Below are 20,053 nucleotides of genomic sequence, written 5' to 3' on the forward strand. Positions count from 1 at the left end.
AGCCTGTAATGGTTGGTATTAGTAAACCATAAAACATTTATAAGAGGTACAGACCGGAAAAGCAGCCAACTGTTTTCCAAATGGTGGAAAGGCTCCTTGAGGCACCCAAAGGAATATGGACTGGAAGACTATTCAGGCTTCCTCCAGCTCTGATGGGATATAATACCACATTGTGACTCCTAAACAATAGGAAGCTGGCACTTGCAACATGTGGACCAGACATTGTTCTAGGCCCGCAGAAAGCCTGATGGTGAGGGACCAGGATAGGGCCTGCCTATACCTGAAAGAGCGAGGCAGAACCAGACATTAGAGAGAAAACAACGCATTGTCCCATGACTTCGAATCCTAAGAGGAGAATTTTGAATGTGAAGATTTAATATGTAAGCCAGCAGCACCCTTAAAGATAGTGCACTGCAACACTTATTTTAAATTATAGAAATGAAAACACAGAGAGGTTGTTTTCCCTTTGATAACAATTTAAACATGAATTTATCAGTAACCTGAATTACTTGCATAATCTGAAGCCCATGCTCACTCGCAAATAGCAATCCCATAGTCTATGCCCAAAAGTTCAAAAACTATATATACATATATATGATCATGGAGAACTTTTGGATCAGCTGTGATATGTAAAGACTTTAGAAGTTGTCAACAAGAAAGAGCTAGACAAACTGAAAATCAATGACTTTTCTTGAATATATCAGATAACTGTGGTTTCAGGGCAAAGTGCTACCCCTAAAATCTGGAGTGACAGGCAAATTCCTACAGTTATAGCAACCAAGACCTCCTTATGTTGAGCCCAGGCCACTGGACGCTAAGCTGGTAGAAACATGCAAATGATCATTTTGATGAGCTTCTGGAGGCTGACTGTGGACTAGCATAAGAGTGATGAAATCTGAGGAATTCAATCTTATGAAGGGCTTCACATTTTCTTAGGCTTTTCCTCCAGAAATACCAGAAAGTTCTCACTGTGACGATCCCAGAAAATATCAGGTTCCGGCAGAAGAAAGGGAGAGAAACCACTGTGAACAATGGTACAGCCACTTTGTAAGACAGTTTGGCAGTTTCTTACAAAGCTAAATATAATCTTAACACGTTTTTCAGCAATTTCACACTTCAGCACTTACCCAACCCAACTGATTTAAAAACTTATGCCCACACAAAGATCTGTACACAAATGTTTATAGCAGCTTTATTCATAATTGCTAAGAACTGGAAGCAACCAAGACATTCTTCAAAAGGTGAATGAATAAACAAACTGTGGTATGTCCATATAATGGAATACTATTTGGTCATAAAAAAGAAATGACCTATCAAGCCACACAAAAACATGGATGAATTTTAAATCCCTATTCCTAAGTGGAAGAAGTCTGTCTGAAAAGACTACACTCTGTATGATTCTAATTCTATGACATTCTGGAAAAAGCAAAACTATGGAGACGATTGTAAAACAATCGATGGTTGACAGAGGTTTGTAAAGTGACAGGGAAGGAAGATTGAATAGGTGAAGCAGAACTGATTTTTTTAAGGTGATAAAAATATTCTGGATGATACTGTAATGGTGGTTACATGGCATTATGCATTTGTCAAAACCTATAGAAATTTACAGTACAAAGTGTGAAGCAATGCATGAAATTTGAGGGAAAGCATTTATGAGGTTGAAGAATAGCAAGACAGAGTATATACTGACTAAAATCTAACTGTACTACAAATTTATGAAATAACTTCACTGAAGGGGCCGGGGGGGGGGAAGTGCTGACCTAAGTAACTTTGAAATGAGTCTGCTCTGTAAAAGTAAGTCAAAAGGAACTGTACATAAGCACTGTACTTTATTTCAAAAGTCATTTCTCACATGGATGAGTTAATAGTTTGAGCCCACTATGCATACATACTGCAATCTAACAGGTAAAATAATGGATATTATAGATGATGGATAGTGGGAGCCCAGTGTCTTCCTCTTATAGTGGGAGGTTACATATAACCAGAATTAGGAGGTAGAATGATCCATGAGACAATGGAGTAGAGTTGGAGACAATGCTATGAACTCTATTTAGTTTTATGTAGACACATACGGTTAGAGAGAGTAATCGTTATCAGTAAGTACATGTACACAGGTTAGCATACACATGCATATTTTCTGGCTCTGCCAGGTGAGAGAGTCTAGAACCAATGATATCCCAGTAGCAATAAGCACAATTAGTACACAGATCTCAGTTTTAAATATCAAGTTTTAAATAATTTAAATGGTTTTAAGTACTATTTAAATGGCAAAATTTAAGTGGTTTTAAGTATCATTTTTAAATGCCATTTTCCAGTAAAAGATACCAGGGCTCCTTTATAAAATCACTGATTCTAGGACCACGGAGAGAAATACATTAAGATGAACTTGGAGCATCTGGTTTTGCCAGAAAATAAATGGACACAGAAGCCAACTGAAAGAACTCCCAGTGGCCAATGCTGGAACAATTTGAACAACAAAATAAGTACAGTTCAATTATACCCCAGAAGTCCACACTAATAAATGACATAATGAATAAATGAATGAATGAATGAGCAAATCTACTGTGCAGAAGAATTCCATATAATTTCTGCTGATACTCTACCTCAAGGGAGATGAAGCTTACACCTACTTACTTCAATGTGGACTGCACATACTGACTTACTTGCAAAGAGGACTCCATGGAAACAAAGAGTAAATGATACAGTGGAGAAACCTGATAAACACTCCTTTAGCTCCGTGATCAAGTTTAACATCAATGGCGATGTCAGATTAATAATATATATCCTTGCTGTGATGTGATGAGGATAGCACTTTACCTTGGCAATCTTACTCCCAAAACCCATCACTTCAGTCTAATAATGAGAAAAACATCATGAAAAACACCAATTGAGAAATGTTTTAAAAAGCACCTGACTGTTGATCTTTAAAACCATTACAGTTATCAAAAACAAAGTTTGAGAAACTATCTTAACCAAAAGGAACCTAAGAAGACATGACAAATAAATGTAGCATATTATCCTAGATGGAATTTTGAAACAGGGAAAAAAAAGTGCAATGGGTTAAACCTAAGCAATTCTGAATAAAGTATAGACCTCAGTTGACAATAACATATCAGTATTGATATATTAATTGTGCTAACTGCACTACACCAATGGAAGATGTTAAAGATAGGGGAAATTGGGTGTAGAATGTATGAGAACTCTCTATTATCTTCACAATAGTTCTGTAAATCGAAAATTTTTCTAAAATAAAAAATTTATTAGACGAAGTCTAAGGGTCTCTCAAATATCTGTGAAAATACAAATGTTTCCAACAAAGAAGCTTATAGTTATTAGTAACTCATATCTTAAGATATAAGCAGAGAGAGTGTGATCAAATTCCGGTATGAAAAGAAAAGAGAGAGATCTGTGGCTCTTCAATGTAAATAGGTTAAAGGAAGTAAGGTGTATGGGGTATGTAAGGTGGATAAGATTATGTTTTAATTTTATGTCCCTGTAATAGAAAAGGCTGATATCAGAGTGCCAAGATGTTTCAGTATAGAGCAGGATGACCCATCCTGTACTATTTTTGTCAAGTCATTTGCTAGCTTTGAGTCTCAGTTTTTCCATATAATAGAGATTAGATTATAACACCTGAAGAGTCACTCATCTCTTGCCTTCTTGATTCTATAGTGTAGTTCTATCAAGGGATAAATGGCAAAGGAAATTAATAAGAAGCAGAAAGATTTAGTTAAATTAATTCACTTTAACTTTTGTGAGTGTCAAATTCATAATCAAGGAAAATGGCCTATTGCATAGTCTTACTTTATACCTTATTTCCTACTTTTTAAACAATGTTTGAAAGAGACAGGAGAGAGAGAGACAGAGAGAGACAGAGAGAGCGAGCAAGCGAGAACAAAGAGGTGGGGAAGGGGCAGAGAGAGAAAACAGATCTGAAGTGGGGCTCTGTGCTGACAGCAGAGAGCCCAATGCAGGGCTCAAAATCACAAACCCTGAGATCATGACCTGAGCTGAAGTGGGATGCTGAACTGACTGAGTGACCCAGGTGCCCCTATTTCCTACTTTTAAAAAAGAAGAAACCAAATGAAATCTAATGGCATTTCATTCATCTTTTGATAATGAAAAATTTGCCTTTTAAACAGAAAAATTTACATTTGATCAGAGAAAGGGAACTTAGAGTTGACTTATTCCTGTGGCTTAGTTACACTTCACAAAAACAGGCTTTAGGTTAGTATCTGTTTGTCACAGATGCCAGTGAATTATTTATGCCATAAAAGAATAGAAGCATATGTCTATTTAGATAAAACAGCATAAAAAAATGAATCTTCACTTCCTACACTGATTGCCATTTCATGAAATCTCTCAGATGTGACATCCTCAAACTCATGTTGCATTGGCAAAATTCTACAGAGAACAAATAAAGAAAGAATTGCCCATTTTTAGAAACAGATTAATGACATAAAAGTTAATGGTACAGGAATGTTTTATTTACTGGAGAAAGCACAACTGATGAGGGAATAAACAATCTAGCAAAAATGAGGAACTGTTTCAACACGATTTATAGTTGTATTACAGAAGAATGCCTACTCAGAATTTAACCTATAATAGACAAAAACAATAGAAAAAGAAAACTCATTTATAGCAAATTAATTTTAAATTTTTATTATTTTTTCCTGGTAGTAACAGTATTTGAGGCTTGCAGACAGAGTCACTGTGATTGACGAGGGAACCGCTGTATTTAACAATGGACTCTCACAAGCCCGGATGAGGCCACCCCAGCACACCGCTGCCTGGTGCTGGGTCTTTTCCTGCGAGTAAAGGAGCACTGAAATGGGAATTCCATGATGAGGGCTTTTTCTGCCCCTGGCCTAAGTTTCAGGTTAGCTTCTTCAGGTCTTTCAAGTTTCAAGCTTGTAAAACATGATGGGTACACTGATGATCTCCCAGCTGCATTATGGATGCCGCAGTCAACGGTTCTATGGCAGCATTTCCCAATCTTAGAACTAGTGGTAGCTTGGACTGGATCGTTAATTACGGGAGCTGGGGGTGGGGGCTCCTGTGCTTGAGAGAAGCTCAGCAACATCTCTGCTCTCCACTCACTAGATGCCGCCCTGTCTCCCTCTCCTGCTCACCAAGAATGTCCAGACATGGCCAGAAGTCTAAGAATAGAGCACAAACTCAAAAATTGATTGGGTGATCACCTTGTTAGGTAACTGTTAAATCTTAAGTAACAGTGGAAATCTCCCAGAAACATGTTTAAAGTAAAAAACAAACAAAAAGCCAAATTCAATAGATGAGTTAGAACTTATTCTGTTATAAATGATGGTTACCTAACTCAAACTATAAAGAAATGTATGACACCTCTAGAGATGAGATCCTGTTAATACCAACATTTAAGGGGCCAGAAAATTATATGCTCATGAAAGAGAGCAAGGAACAGGCAACACCGTAAAAAGAAACCCAGAAAAAAAGTGGTATAATAAAAGGCAAGATTCATTATCTTTTCTTACTCAACCCCCCTGGGCCTGTCCTTAAGACCAATTCAGCTCTCTAATTTTCTTTGAAGTCATTAATCTTGATCATTACTATCATTCTTGTCTCTGATTCCTTTCCTTAGCAACTACGCCAAATAAGCTTTCAATTAAATGAATTATTTTCAGCAGTATTTGTTGCTATTTTGTAAATTCTGTTCTTCCAACTAAATGTCAATTTCTGGAAGGATAAGGACCTGCTATGCTGTAATAGCCCTCCAGAGCCTTTGACTGGGCTCACTGTACTGAGAAAGTCAATAGATATTTCAGTTATTAACTCTTGATTGGCTCTGTCATTTAGTAAACATTAGTTGGTAACTGTCAAGCACCATGCTTTGTTCTGAGTACAAGAAGAAAAACAAAGACACACATGTGGTCAGAGCAGTATCAGTCCGGAACTCCCCAGCAGCGCCCCTTGTTTCCACTGTCCAGCAGTGTGCGAACGACCACCCTCTAAAGGGAGATAACCTGATTACATTTTCTCCTCAAATCAAACTTGGTTTTCCCATTTAAACATTCTAAAACATGCTTGTAATTGTTTTCCTTTAATCCAATCTGTGTTTCCAACAAGAATGTTGTTTGTTATTTAGAAATCCAACCAAATGGGAAATAGGAAGACTTATTTCTATTCTTGCACTACCACTAACTTTTATTATGAAATGTCATGAAAGCATTGCCCTTCCTGGTCCTCAGTTTCCCACTTTATATAGGACGGTGGTTTGATAAATGATCCTCGGTGCTCTTCTAATCCTGACATAGGATTTAGTGATTTAGTCATGAAAGTCATTCTACCTAATGTTTTTAGCGTTTGCGAAGTCAAAGACATTGTGGAAGATAGCAACACACACTTACATTTTGATGATTAGAAAAAGCTAATTTAGTAAAAGCACCACATAAGTACACAGCTTTATAAGTCATGCCAACTGACAATATCTCCTTTTTCTCAGCAAACCAATCTCCCTCATCCTGGCAATAAGACAGAGGTGGGAAGAACTATGAATACTATTACAACGAATTCTGCTTCCAGCCACCATGAGAAAATGCTGAGGTTGGCAAGTCAGTAAGGTGGGCAATAAATTGCTTTTCAGAGAGATGGATATATTTTACTTTTTATCACAAGACTGCCTAATAAGTGAGTCCCTTGGGCACAAGTTAGCTTCTATGAAATGTTGTTTAATCTTTGCATTTCATGTTTTTAATTAAATAATAACCCATATTTTACTTTTTCTGCAGATAGTCAAGCTTTGTCATCACAATGTCCTGCTGAAAAATCAGTCCTTCCTATCAGATGGTTACCTATTAGATAAGTCTTTTGCTGTGGGTAGGAACACCTTGCACATATATTTTATGCCTCCTTTCAAATGCTAATAATTATGGAAAGGAAAAGAGAGTTGTTGACTGTCTTTATTTTGAAGGGTTACTAGAAATTAAAAACTGTGCACAATGATCACCAAGTTTAATGTGCAAGTTACTTCTATTTTAAGCTATGTATATGCACCTCACACCCTCATATTTGCAAAGTAAAACCATCCACAAATTACTTTCATGCATTTCTAACTATTGCTCACATAATAATAATCAAAAAAGAAGAAGAATTAACTGGAATGCTTCTATCATAATATTGCCTATTAATAAATTTTTTTACAGTTGGTATTTCTTTCCAGTCTTTGCTCATGTATAGACATAATTTACAAAGCCAAAGTCACAGCTCAGATATAATTTTACATTTGGCTTTTCTACATTGCATAATAGGAAACATTTCTCATTCTGCCTCATAGTCATTATAATGTAAAATGGTTGCTTAACATTCAATTTCTCATGCTCAAACTAAGCCAAATGGTACTTATTCACCATTTCATATGCCCCAGCCGAGATCTGGGGCCTTAGAACCTTTGCATGTGCTATTCCTATGGCTTCAAATGTAGGACCATCTTTGCATATTCAAATTCTACACATGTTTAAAGGCTGAGTTCTAAAAGTATGACTTCAGTGAAAGTTTTCCTTAATCACCTCTTCTCAGGTCCTCCCCCAGATGGGGATCACTTCCCCTTTCTCTGAATTTCTAATGATCTTTCATTTGCTATCTTTTCATACTCTGATTTCCCCTCTCGAATCAAAGTTTTGCATACTATGTACCTCTTCATCCTAACTAAAGATACTTGGGAATGCCCAGTCCTTCGCTGTCCCCTCTACAGTAACTTGTACATATTGGAGCTAAGTAAGTACTCATAGAATGAGTGACATATATGCTACATTGTTTTTCTATAGCTACCTTTTCAAATTACAAAAAAAATTTTTAAAAATGATGTCTGAAACATAAATGTATTATTCTACAGATCTGTAGATTGGAAGTCTAACCTGGGTTTCACGGGGCTAAAACCGAGGGGTCAGCAGAGTTTTGTTCTGAAATTTTCAGGAGGCTCTAGGAAAAGATCCATGCCCTTCCCTGTGTCTTTCTTCCATAACATGCTTTCTCACTCTGACTCAGCTGGGAAAGGTGTTCTGATTTTAAGGACCCGTGTGATAAGATTGAGTTTGTCTGGATAATCACAGATAACACCCCCATCTCAAAGTCTTTAATACTTTTGCCATATAAGGTGCACAGTCACAGAATCTGTGGATTAAGACACGGATGTCTCTGGGGCACCATTCTTCTACCTAGCACAGATGCTCACAGAGTTAAAATGCAAGAATGCTAAGCATTCTAGATAGAAATGATTGCAAATATCCACTCCTAAAGCAAAAGGACAAACAAACCAAATCCTAATGTTGAGAAAGGATAAAAATCTTGCCCAAAGCCCTAGAGTAAATAGCAACCTTAGATCCTGGCTCACTGCCCTCTTCCCACTTAGTTACTTCTGCCCTCATACCACAGGCCCTTATTAGGAACAGAAAATAATTTGAGACACTTTTCAAGGTTCAGAGAAGTACAGATATTTGTTCAAAATTATGCAGACTGAAAAAAAAAGAGTGCCTCCACTTATGAATTCTATTCCAATGCTTTCCCTTACACCACTCATATCACCACCCCCCTTACGTGGAAAAAACTGAATGATAATTCATAACAACAAACATGAATTTCCTTGAGAACTTCTCAACAATTCCCGGAAGCTTATTAATGAATCAGTTATCTAGGTTCACTTGGGGGTTGAGAGTGAGGAGTTTGAACTGCCACCACAGAAGAACATTCTGCCCAAGACAGAAGACAGTACGGATAATAAGGTTACACATCCCTTTCGAAGGGCCATAAAGTAAACCCTTCTTTGAGTGTCCCAAGGTAGGCCAAACACGCCAGTTCTGTAGATGAGGGCAGTGAGGATTCTACTTGTCACCACTGCCGTACCAGCAAATGATATGAAGCCTAAGGTGTTTAGGAAGAGGAAAGCATCCAGAGGAAACAATTTCTGAAATTAGACTATTTTATAGAATGAAAGCTAACAGTTCTATAACCTAATGGACTTTACATATGACTTGCACATCTATCCAGTTAATTCTTACAATACCTTCTAAGGAAGGAGTTTTCCTTATCCTCAATTTCTAGATTGGAAAATTGAGGGTTTGATCATCTTAGAGAGATTGTGCAAGATCTTCTCAAACATAGTTCCTTTGACCAAATATTTCCCATGATGTCATATTGCTACAGAGAAATACCTTCATATTAATATATATTCAGATATTACCGAATTTATCAAGAGCTTATGAAAAAGGCAACAAATGAATATAACTGATTTTTGACAGGCCTTTTTCCCTACCCCCTCTCTCCTAATTATGTCTTCAGGGAGATCTCATGAACAAACCATTCTTCTTCCATATAAATCCCCACCATTTCTTTTCCATCTTGGAAACTAATTTTTCTTTTCTGAGAACTCTTGTTACCTGTTGAACACACCCATTTCCAATGAGTGCTACCATTTCTCTCAGACATGAATGGCTTTCAGTTGATGCTACAGTTCTTTCTGGGCACCACCACCTTTGCTGGATCCGCATCTGCTGCTTCCTAGTACCTCCGTGGGCCCTGCATATAGGACTATTTCCACCACATTCTGTCATGTTCCGGTTCTCCTTATGGACTGTGATGCCCACCAATTCCTACAATCTCCATTAGACTCTATTGCCAATATTACTAAGTATTGTTAAAATCCTGGAGATTTTACTTTGGGGCAGAGTTCTATAAATGTTCCTCTTATTCTTTTTTATTTTATTCAGTTATCCACATATCAAATTATCAAGCAATGATCCCTTGTACCCTAACTGCCTTAAAGAAACTGTCGTAAAAATAATTAACTTAGATCCTCCTTATACATATCCTCTCTAGGAGCTAGATGCAGTCTATTGGAGACCTCTTTGACAATTAAAACCTCATTGCTCAAACAGTCCTGGCCCATTCTCTTTGTCCTCAGACATTCTCTCCAAAGGCTCCTCACTCTCCTAGGCAGATTTCTGAAAGGCTCATTTCCTCATGCTCCAGACATGAATGGGTCTAAAATATGGCATGACTTTGAACAATTAATCGACTATAAGAAAATAGAACTCATTTGGCTCTGACTTGCAAAAAATTATCTTTAAAGTGACTCAGGTTTAACGTTTTAGGATTACATTTCTTTTTCTGCATAAATCTAATCACATAACTTGGTTCTGCAGTGAGTAATATTTATACAATCTTAATAATATAATATTGTGGGGGGTTATTTTTCACATTAGTAAATAAAGCATAGAATTCTCAAGTGTGTATAAACCATAAAAATCTATGCTAAAATTCTAAGAAAATGGGAGATAGGAAAAAGAAGGCAGAGCTAGGAACAGTTTATGCTTGAGCAAACTGCATCTTTTGCTTTTGGAATCAACTGCCACTGTTAAAGGTCGATGAATCAAGAAATACAGTTATTATGTTTATTTCTTATGGTTATGAGTGGATATCAAGTATCCACGAGAAAAATGTCAAAGAAAGATACAAAGACATTGCCTCTTGCAGTGGATCTTTAGTGAGGAGGTGAGGTGGGGGACTTTTATTTTTATTTTATGCTCTGCCATAGTATGAGAATATCTTGTATTTATTTAAATAAATTTCTTTTTTTAACGTTTCCATGGAATTCACTTATGGGAGGTGATACCTATGAACTACCAGTTGAAGAGCACCAGCCTATTACAACAGGGATCCCCCAAGTTTTGTCACTCCAGCTGTCTTCCAGACAAAAAGGACAATCACTTGCCACCATGAGGGGTTCTAAAATCTCAGGGAAACAAATCTTTGTCTGACTCTGACTTGCCTGCCACTGCTGCCCTCTGCCTCTGTAAGCCACACTACAGGCCAAAGCCCACAGCTAGGTCCAATGAAGAAGGCCTGCTGTTATTTCTAAGCACTGAAGTTTCTCAATTATTTATGAAAATGCTTTCATGACATGGAGGCAAAACCCCATGCTCCCCATAAAAGATAATTGTGTAATTCAGAGAAGTTGAAAGCAGATGATGAAACATGAAAACATCACACATGAGGAACAGGTGCTGTCTTCAGCCATTTTCTGCTGACTAGCTTTCAGTCCTCCCCTACCTGATCCCTACTAGGAACGGCTTTGTCACTCAGAAGATCTACGTGCCCCACACCAGCACTTGGGAGCAGTTGTGCACATGCTAATAAACAGCATAAGCGAACACTTGCTGTCTTCCAAAATCATAAGGCAAATGTCTGTTAACCAAAGAGGAGACGTAAAGTTTTTACAACACAATACCTAGCAGGCCCTGAAAAACCTCTTGTTGAAAACAGAAATTATACATATATGATAAAAAAATTAGTAAACTATAGTACCATAGAGATATTTTTTACCAAGATCACATAAAATTAGACCAAAAAAGAAACTATGGGTCCAATTACTCATCAGGATCTTACCAGCCTCTCTAAAAGGCAGAAATACAGAAAATATCTTTTCTATATCCAAAATATAGTCTACATGTCCTATTAAGAAATAGAACATTTTTGTGTGTCATAAATTAGTCATAAAACTTTTCTTTATGTCTATAACTGAATATTATTTTTCCCTGTTGGAAAAATTTTCAAAATTATCTGTACCATCTAAAGCCTGTAAAACACCAAAGTGTTCTTTTTCCTTATTTCTTTCATCCTGTGAAATAATTCTCCCAGCAGTTAGATAGCACTTGGGTACACCACTGATTTGTAGCCTACAACGATTTTATATATAAAACCATGAACACTAAACTTTGGATGGCCCATCTAGGGCATGATACTGATTCTAAGATAGCAAGGGATTAAGTGAATTTCAAAACTGCAACTCACCAGAAGAGGCCCAGAGATTATATCGACTCACATGTGTTTAAACTGCAGAGTCACTCAGGCAAAAATTGCCACCATAGCCCCAAGCCTGGAAGTGATCCCTGATCATCTTTGACATTTTCAAAAACAGAGAATTATTTGGCTTTATTTTAAATGTCACTCCTCTGCAGGTGAAGAACTCACTCATTTAGGAGAGTGCAGAACAGAACAAGCCGTGCTGATGCACACTGGCTACACCAAGTTTAACAGAATTGACTAAATTCTTGTGAAATACAATCTGAGTATTTGCTGGGTCACGTGGAGGAAATAATCAAAGACAAGCTTTTACTTAAAAATTCATAAGGAGTAGGATGTGGAAGGAAGTTTCCTGGTCTAAGAGTTAGAAGGCAGTCCCAACTGCCTCGTTGATGAGTCTCAACTTCATCGATTACTAGCTTGGGAGACTTTGGGGGAGTCAACTGTCTCCATGGGTCTCTGTTTCTGCAACAGAAAAGATAAGACCAGCTGTTTGGTCTCCTCAAAAGCCTTTGATTCCTCAGAAAACCATTTAATATCTCTTTCTCAGTGTCCTCATATGAAAAAAAAAATTCCATGCCCTGATGATCTCAGAAGCTCTAAGAATACAATTGAGCATACAGATGTGAACCTACCCTGAAACCATAAAAGACTACCAAAATAGAAAATATTTGTTTTATTAATTCATATAGTTACAAAATAGCATATTTGAAAAAAACTATTGCCCCTTCATTTGCCTAAAAGAGTATTTTAGTATTCCAAATGTTAGATATTATCACTACAACCTAATTTCTTTGGATTGATTGGCTATTTCTTATTTCTTTACCTGCATGGACACGTTATCTCTCAGGAACATACACGGAATTTTCTTTCTGGATAAGAACATGAGTAGTTGAGAATCTGGACCAGTCATCCTCTAAGTCTGTATCTAAAGCCTGCAGTTATGGTCACTGAAATAAAGGGAAAGTGGCAAGATGCAATTTTAATCATCAAAATCTATGCCTTTCCATTTTCCTTTGGGGCAGTGTCACCTTAGCGTCTTCTGAGAAATACAGTGGTATTTCCACTCCAGAGTTCACAGCCATTCTGAAACAACTTCATGCTTTCTTAGGTGAGGCTCTTTATTGCTCTGCCCTTGTGCTGTTGTTCATGGTTATAAATTTGGCATTACGAGGAAGAATTTCTATGATGGATATTCTTTGTAAAAACATCTCCCCTGACATTTCTCTGGTCATACAAAACCCTTCTCTATCATCTCTGCTACCCCAGTCAAACTGAGTTTCTCGGTATTCGCTGTATTGTCCCTCACTTTCCGACTTCTGTTCATGCCGTTCCTCCACTTCAGGCTCCTTTTCCTCAATAGTGGCATGGTGACACCTCCACCCTTCGAAGTCCCATACAAATGCCACAGACTGGATGAAGACTTCTTTGATGTTCTTGAAGGCAGGAATGTCTCCATTCTCTGGAATTACGTAGCCTTTTATTCACATCTTAGTAGGGACTTATCACTCTTCTTCTTGATGCTTATCCACCTTTTTTGTCTGCCTTTGCTTGAGGGCAAGATGTGGTCATTATACCATTTCCCAAAAAATCTGGCACATACTAATATATGTTAAATAAATGAGTATAGATTATTAAATTTAAATGCTATCAACTATCTCAGCTTTCACCATGATGCTAGTAAAACCAAGATCCTGTTACATTAATAACAGAATCTTATTAATTCTGAGTCTTTGATACCTACAAACAATTCAACCCCCGGCAGAGACAGTCCTTTTTACTCTATACTCCTGAGAATCATCCAGGAAGTCTGCTCATGTTTTGCTTAGGATTGTTTGTAATGTGCTGTTAAGTCTCATTCAGCTGACTAAACCTCAGGATGTTTCAATCAAAGTATCATTCTTCTAGCTAAACGTACCTTCTTCACTTTGCCAGAATGCCATTATAATGGAACACATCCCCGAATGTTTTATTCCTATATCTTTATGCACACTTTTCTCTCTGTTGGTTCTCATGCCTTTCTTCTCTGCATGTCAACACCTTAGCCATGCTTAAAAAGCTAGATCAGATGCCCCAAAGGATGCCATCCTTTATCTCTTTACAAGATTTGATTCTACCTTTTTTTAAATGATTAGCATTTTGTATTCTCTTTCCCCAGCAATATAGTTAACCTCATCTTTACCACCATCACCAAATCTTCTTCCCTAACATCTCTACCTCCTTCAACCCTCCACACACACAACACCTCATCTCTTTTTCAACAACAAAAGGCAAGTATGTTTCATGTCTGTAGTTTTCATGTTACCGGATACATTACCAAATACACAGTTGTGGAATCGCAAACATTGATAGATCTAAAGCACATCAAATGCAGAGAACATAGCCAATGCAATCTATACATTTGTCTTCCAATTGCTCTACTATGATTGTGCAAACTGTTTGGTAACATTAGAAAGAAGTAGAGTACAGAAGCTAAAAGCTCCAGAATCCTAGCCCAGGACCTTACTAGGTGTGGCTGTATTTTAGCCTCAACATTTTAAGCTGCAAATGTTAAATAATAGGGCTGGCTACATAGTGTGGAAGTCTGGTGGAAAATGCAAATGCAGGATCCTCAGAATGGAAGGAGGGGTTGATTAGTCTCTTCTTCTCATGGCTTGCCCCTCAACCCATGGTGAATGGGTGATCCCAAAAGAATTGAAACTTTAACACCGGAATGAGGCATACACCTAGATTCAAGGGGACTGACATCCCTGCAAGTTGCCTGCCCAGTGCTCTATGGGTGGGGAGCAATGGCGGAACACAGCTCTCCAAGCAGCCTGGTCACCACCCTGGGCAAAAGGCTGCAGTTTGTCTCAGGGCAGAGGAAGCAGCCAACAGCTTGTCTCAGGGAGGTCAGTGAGGTGGTGAAAGGCAGGGCAATGCAAGTGCCCAGACCCCAATCCCATTGCATGGGTTGCATTGTCCCATCAGGTTTAGCATATAAAAAATAAGTTGAAATATCAAATTATTAAGAATTTCAAGGTGAGAACCAACCTCAGAACATGAAACATTAAATGCAGGGCTTTCTGAGTACAGGGCTTTCTGCGTGCAGGACCCCACGAAGCTGCACTATTTGCAGGCTCATGAAGTCCCACTAAAAATAGTAATAAATATCGAGAGTTGATGTAAAGGCTACATTTGCATGTGCTGAATAGTGGAAGGCCATTTAAAACTTCCAGATTTAATTTTGCTGTTTATACTGTATCACTGGACATAAAATTAGGCAATATGGATCAAGCTCTAACTTGAATATTCCTCCTTAAGAAAGGGAGCAAGGGGGAGGGAGGGAGGGCAGAGGATTGAGAGGGAGTGAAAAGGAAAGGAAGGAGGGCAAAGGAAAGCAAAAGGGGGGAAAGGAGAGAGGAAGGAGGAAATCAAGCAAATCCGATTTTTTGTTTAACTAGGACACAGAAAAAAATGGACAAATTCAAAATACAGAATAAAGTAGCTGAAACTGGTCTTAGCTCCATGGAACATAGTGGCATAAGGAGCAGTGGTGCATTATGGAGAAAGCCAGTTTCCAGATGGGCTGTAAAGCAGCAGAGAGAGCCAGGAGAAAAAGCATTTCCTATGGTCAGAAGCCCATGGGAAAGATTTGGAGAGGTAAATATTTTAAGTAAGGATGAGATGGATCAGATGGTAGCTACATATGGGGTGAAATGCAGTGATAAAGTGGAAAAAGTGTCAAGGGGTGAGACAGTTCAGCCTTCATAAGTTCAGAAAGATCCACAAAATAGTTTCTGACAGCAGGAGGACCAGTCATATCCCTGAGACAAGAACTGTGTCCCCTGGCTGTATTAACCAGCAAGGGAGCTGGGGAGCCCAGGACAAAAAGAAGCCCTCCTAGGCCCAGCAGTTTGGTTGAGAGAAGTCAAAGAGGTATATCCTCACAGCAAAACCACAGTGGGCTCTACTGGAAGAAAAACAGTTGGCATCCTTTCCAGTAGAGGACAGAGATTTTGAGAGACAAATCCTGAAAGGCTATGGTATTCCCTGTCCCCTCTTCCCTTCTCCCAAATTTTTGCAAAGAGCTACCCCAGGAAATTTCAACTCATTCAACCACATAGCCTAAGAAGAGGCCCTAGCGCAGCCCTGATGGAAGATACTGTAAGTGAAAAAGAGAAACAAACTTCCAGTCAGAAAAAAAGAAGACACACAGAAAGTATGTCATACAACATATGAAAATTGTAACAAAATCTATCAAATTCAAAATGTGAATAACATAATCATAGCTACAAAGGAAGATCATGAAATGGAAAAGCAGGAATTAAGGGAAGAGGCAAGATAAGAGGAAGAAGGAAAATATAAGCTTCCAGATTGGAAGCATAAGGAAGAACAGACATTGTGGAATGTTTCCCACGGTAGGGAAACGGAGAATAGAAATAAACAAATTAAATAAAGAAATGGAATTAAAACAATGACAGGCCCCTGGGTGGCTCAGTCAGCTCAGAGTCTGACTATTGATTTTGGTTCAGGTTGTAATCTCACTGTTCACGGGAAAGAATCCCTGCGTGGGATTCTCTCCCTCCCTCTCTTTCTGCCCCTCTCCTACTCACTGAGGGAGGGGAAGAGAGATGTGCTCACACTCTGTCTCACTCTCTCTCAAAATAAACATTTAAAAATAAATAAATAGCCGAGACTGCGTCCGCCCCGCGAGCACAGGCCCCTCGCCCTCGCCGCTCCTCCGCCGCCGCCGTCGGTTTACACCACCCTCAGTTCGCCATGGATGATGATATTGCTGCGCTTGTGGTCGACAATGGCTCCGGCATGTGCAAGGCCAGCTTCACAGGCGACGATGCTCCCCGGGCCGTCTTCCCCTCCATCTTGGGGCGCCCCCCACACCAGGGCATGATGGTGGGCATGGGTCAGAAGGACTCCTACGTGGGCGATGAGGCCCAGAGCAAGAGGGGCATCCTGGCCCTGAAGTACTCCATCGAGCATGGTATTGTCACCAACTGGGACGACATGGAGAAGATCTGGCATCACACCTTCTACAATGAGCTGCGTGTGGCCCCCGAGGAGCACCCCGTGCTGCTGACCGAGGCCCCCCTGAATCCCAAGACCAACCGTGAGAAGATGACCCAGATCATGTTCGAGACCTTCAACACCCCAGCCATGTACGTGGCCATCCAGGCTGTGCTGTCTCGGTACGCCTCTGGCCACACCACTGGCATCGTGATGGACTCCGGTGACGGGGTCACCCACACTGTGCCCATCTACGAGGGGTACGCCCTCCCCCACGCCATCCTGCGTCTGGACCTGGCTGGCCGGGACCTGACGGACTACCTCATGAAGATCCTCACCGAGCTCGGCTACAGTTTCACCACCACCACTGAGTGGGAAATCGTGCGTGACATCAAGGAGAAGCTCTGCTATGTGGCCCTGGATTTCGAGCAGGAGATGGCCACCGCCACGTCCTCGTCCTCCCTGGAGAAGAGCTACGAGCTGGCCCATGGGCAGGTGATCACCATTGGCAACGAGCAGTTCCGCTGCCCCGAGGCGCTCTTCCAGCCTTCCTTCCTGGGTATAGAATCCTGTGGCATCCACGCAACTACCTTCAACTCCATCATGAAGTGCGACATTGACATCTGCAAGGACCTCTATGCCAACACGGTGCTCTCTGGGGGGACCACCGTGTACCCCGGCATCGCAGACCGGATGCAGAAGGAGATCACCGCCCTGGCGCCCAGCACCATGAAGATCAAGATCATCGCACCCCCTGAGCACAAGTACTCTGTGTGGATCGACGGCTCCATCCTGGCCTCGCTGTCCACCTTCCAGCAGATGTGGATCAGCAAGCAGGAGTAGGACGAGTCCGGCCCGTCCATCGTCCACTGCAAATGCTTCTAGGCGGACTGCTACTCTAGTTGCGTTACACCCTTTCTTGACAAAACCTAACTTGCGCAGAAAACGAGATGAGATTGGCACGGCTTTATTTGTTTTTCCGTTTTTTTGTTGTTGGGTTTTTCCCTTTTTTTTTTTTTTTTGGTTTTAATTTTGTTTTTTCTTTTTATTTTGTTTTGACTTTTTTTGGCGCTTGACTCAGGATTTAAAAACTGGAACGGCGAAGGTGACAGCAACTGGTTGGAGCGAGCACCCCCACAGGTCCACGGTGTGGCCAAGGACCTTGACTGTACATTTGTTCTTTTTTTAAATAGTCATTCCAAATATTGTGAGATGCATTGTTACAGGAAGTCTCTTGCCTTCCCAAAAGCCACCCCGTTTCTCCCTGAGGAGAAGGGCCAGTCTTCACCTGAGTCCACACAGGCAAGGGTGATAGTGTTGCTTTTGTGTAAATTATGTAGTCCAAAAGTTTTTTTTAATCTTCGCCTTAATACCTGTTCTTTTATTTTGAATGGTCTGCCATCACGGCCCACCCTTTTTTGTCCCCCCCCCCCAATTTCAGATGTATGAAGGCTTTTGGTCTCCCTGGGAGTGGGGTTGAGGCACGGAGGCAGCCAGGGCTTACCTATACACTGACTTGAGACCAGATCAATAAAGTGCACACCTCAAAGAAAAAAAAAATAATAAATAAATAAATAAATAAATAAATAAATAAAATAATGAGTGAAAAGTGCTAGCTATGCAATGGGATGAAAATGGAATAAAGGAACATGAAACTGAGTGAAAATAACAGATTTAGAAGCCTGGCAAAGCAAATGAAATATAAACATAATTGAGTCTCTGAAGAAAAAATTGAAACAATGACACAGGACAAATATTTTAAAATATAAGTGAAGGAAATTTTCCTGGCATAAAAAAAGGCTTAAATTTACATATTAAATCATGTACCAGGGAAAAGTGACTCAGTCAACACTGAACTATTTCCTAAAGAAATTATTTGACTTAAACATTTGGGCAGTCTGCCAGAAAGCTAAAGTGGCTAATAAAGGGAGAAAGCCAACTTAGTCTCGGATTACTCTGCAGCAACATTCAGCTGTGGAAAATGAAGAAACACCTCTTATTTACAAAAATAAAATGTGGTCCAAGGAATTTCAATCCATCAGATCAAGCTGAGCTTCAGGTATAAAGGAGTCAGACTAACAGCTGATCTCAAAGGTGCTCCTGGGCGAAACAGGAACAAAACAAAACAAATAATAAGGGAAAACTCCAGGCAACCAAGAGATGACCAGAGACCTGTAAAAGAAATGGCAGTGAAAATGGAAGACATTTGATTGCAAATCAAACATATTTTTTATATTAGGAGTAGTTAGCAGAATATAATTATAAAACCTGATGATATAGAAAAAATATAATGATATAACTTGAGAGGAGGGCATTGGGAAGGAAAATAGAATCTGAGCCAGGCTAGGAGGCGGCCTCACCAGCAGCTGGTGGGACTCAAGGGGTAACATCTAACATGACAAGAAAAGCAAGAGAGGTACAGGCATCTTTTTCGATACAAAGTTAAATATTAAGAAAGTGAACAGTATTGACTACAGTTGGGACAAAGAGAATACAAATTATAAAATACTTTGTAGAGGCTTAGAGAATTACAAATATATACAGTGGACAGTGATAAAGGTAATTATGAGAAAAGTAATCACAACCACCTTAAGAATTACAAATAAACAAAACAGTTCAGAATACTAAAAAATATGTTAACAGAAAATATAAAATCATCACAGGACTAAAACCAAATATTATCTGCAATACCAATAAATGCCAATAAACTTATGCATCTATTTAAATAAAAAGATTTAGGGGTACCTGGGTGGCTCAGTTGGTTGAGCTCTTGATTTTGGCTCAGGTTATGATCTCATGGTTTGTTAGACCTTTGCATCAAGCTCTGCACTGATAGCATGAAGCCTGCTTAGGATTCTCTCTCTCCCTCCCTCTCTCTTCCCCTGTCCTACTCACATGTGTGTGCACTCTCTCGCTCTCTCTCTCTCTGAAAATAAGTAAATAAACAAAAAAAAGATTACACATTGCAGCATAAAGTAGTATGTGAGCACATGCACATAGAAAGTCACACCTAAAGAAAGGGATTCAGAAAAGTTTAAAGTAATGAATGGGCAATGCTTTATTAAACATAAGCAGAGCAGAAAAACATGGGATTTCATCAGACAAAGGTGACTTTAGGTCAAAGAGTAAAAAACTTGTCAAAGAAGAACAGTTTGTGACACTTAAGAGTAAAGATTACTATGAATTTGGTCATGAATATCCATATACCAAAAAATAT

The 20,053-nt window shown here is 39.4% G+C and overlaps 1 protein-coding gene across 1 annotated transcript; it reads left to right on the forward strand.

The window, feature by feature from the left end:
- Positions 1 to 16,509: 16,509 nt before the first annotated feature.
- Positions 16,510 to 17,819, forward strand: LOC115291887 (actin, cytoplasmic 1-like). Its single transcript, XM_029939634.1, has one exon. It carries the CDS (start codon positions 16,594 to 16,596, stop codon positions 17,677 to 17,679), a length of 1,086 nt encoding a protein of 361 aa, XP_029795494.1. The 5' UTR covers positions 16,510 to 16,593; the 3' UTR covers positions 17,680 to 17,819.
- The last annotated feature ends 2,234 nt before the right edge of the window (positions 17,820 to 20,053 follow it).

This window comes from Suricata suricatta, chromosome 5 (genome assembly GCF_006229205.1).
Source record: "Suricata suricatta isolate VVHF042 chromosome 5, meerkat_22Aug2017_6uvM2_HiC, whole genome shotgun sequence".
NCBI lineage: Eukaryota > Metazoa > Chordata > Mammalia > Carnivora > Herpestidae > Suricata > Suricata suricatta.

Bases quoted from the DNA above. Each gene is read 5' to 3' on its own strand.
- LOC115291887 (XM_029939634.1), top strand. From the start codon at position 16,594: ATGGATGATGATATTGCTGCGCTTGTGGTCGACAATGGCTCCGGCATG.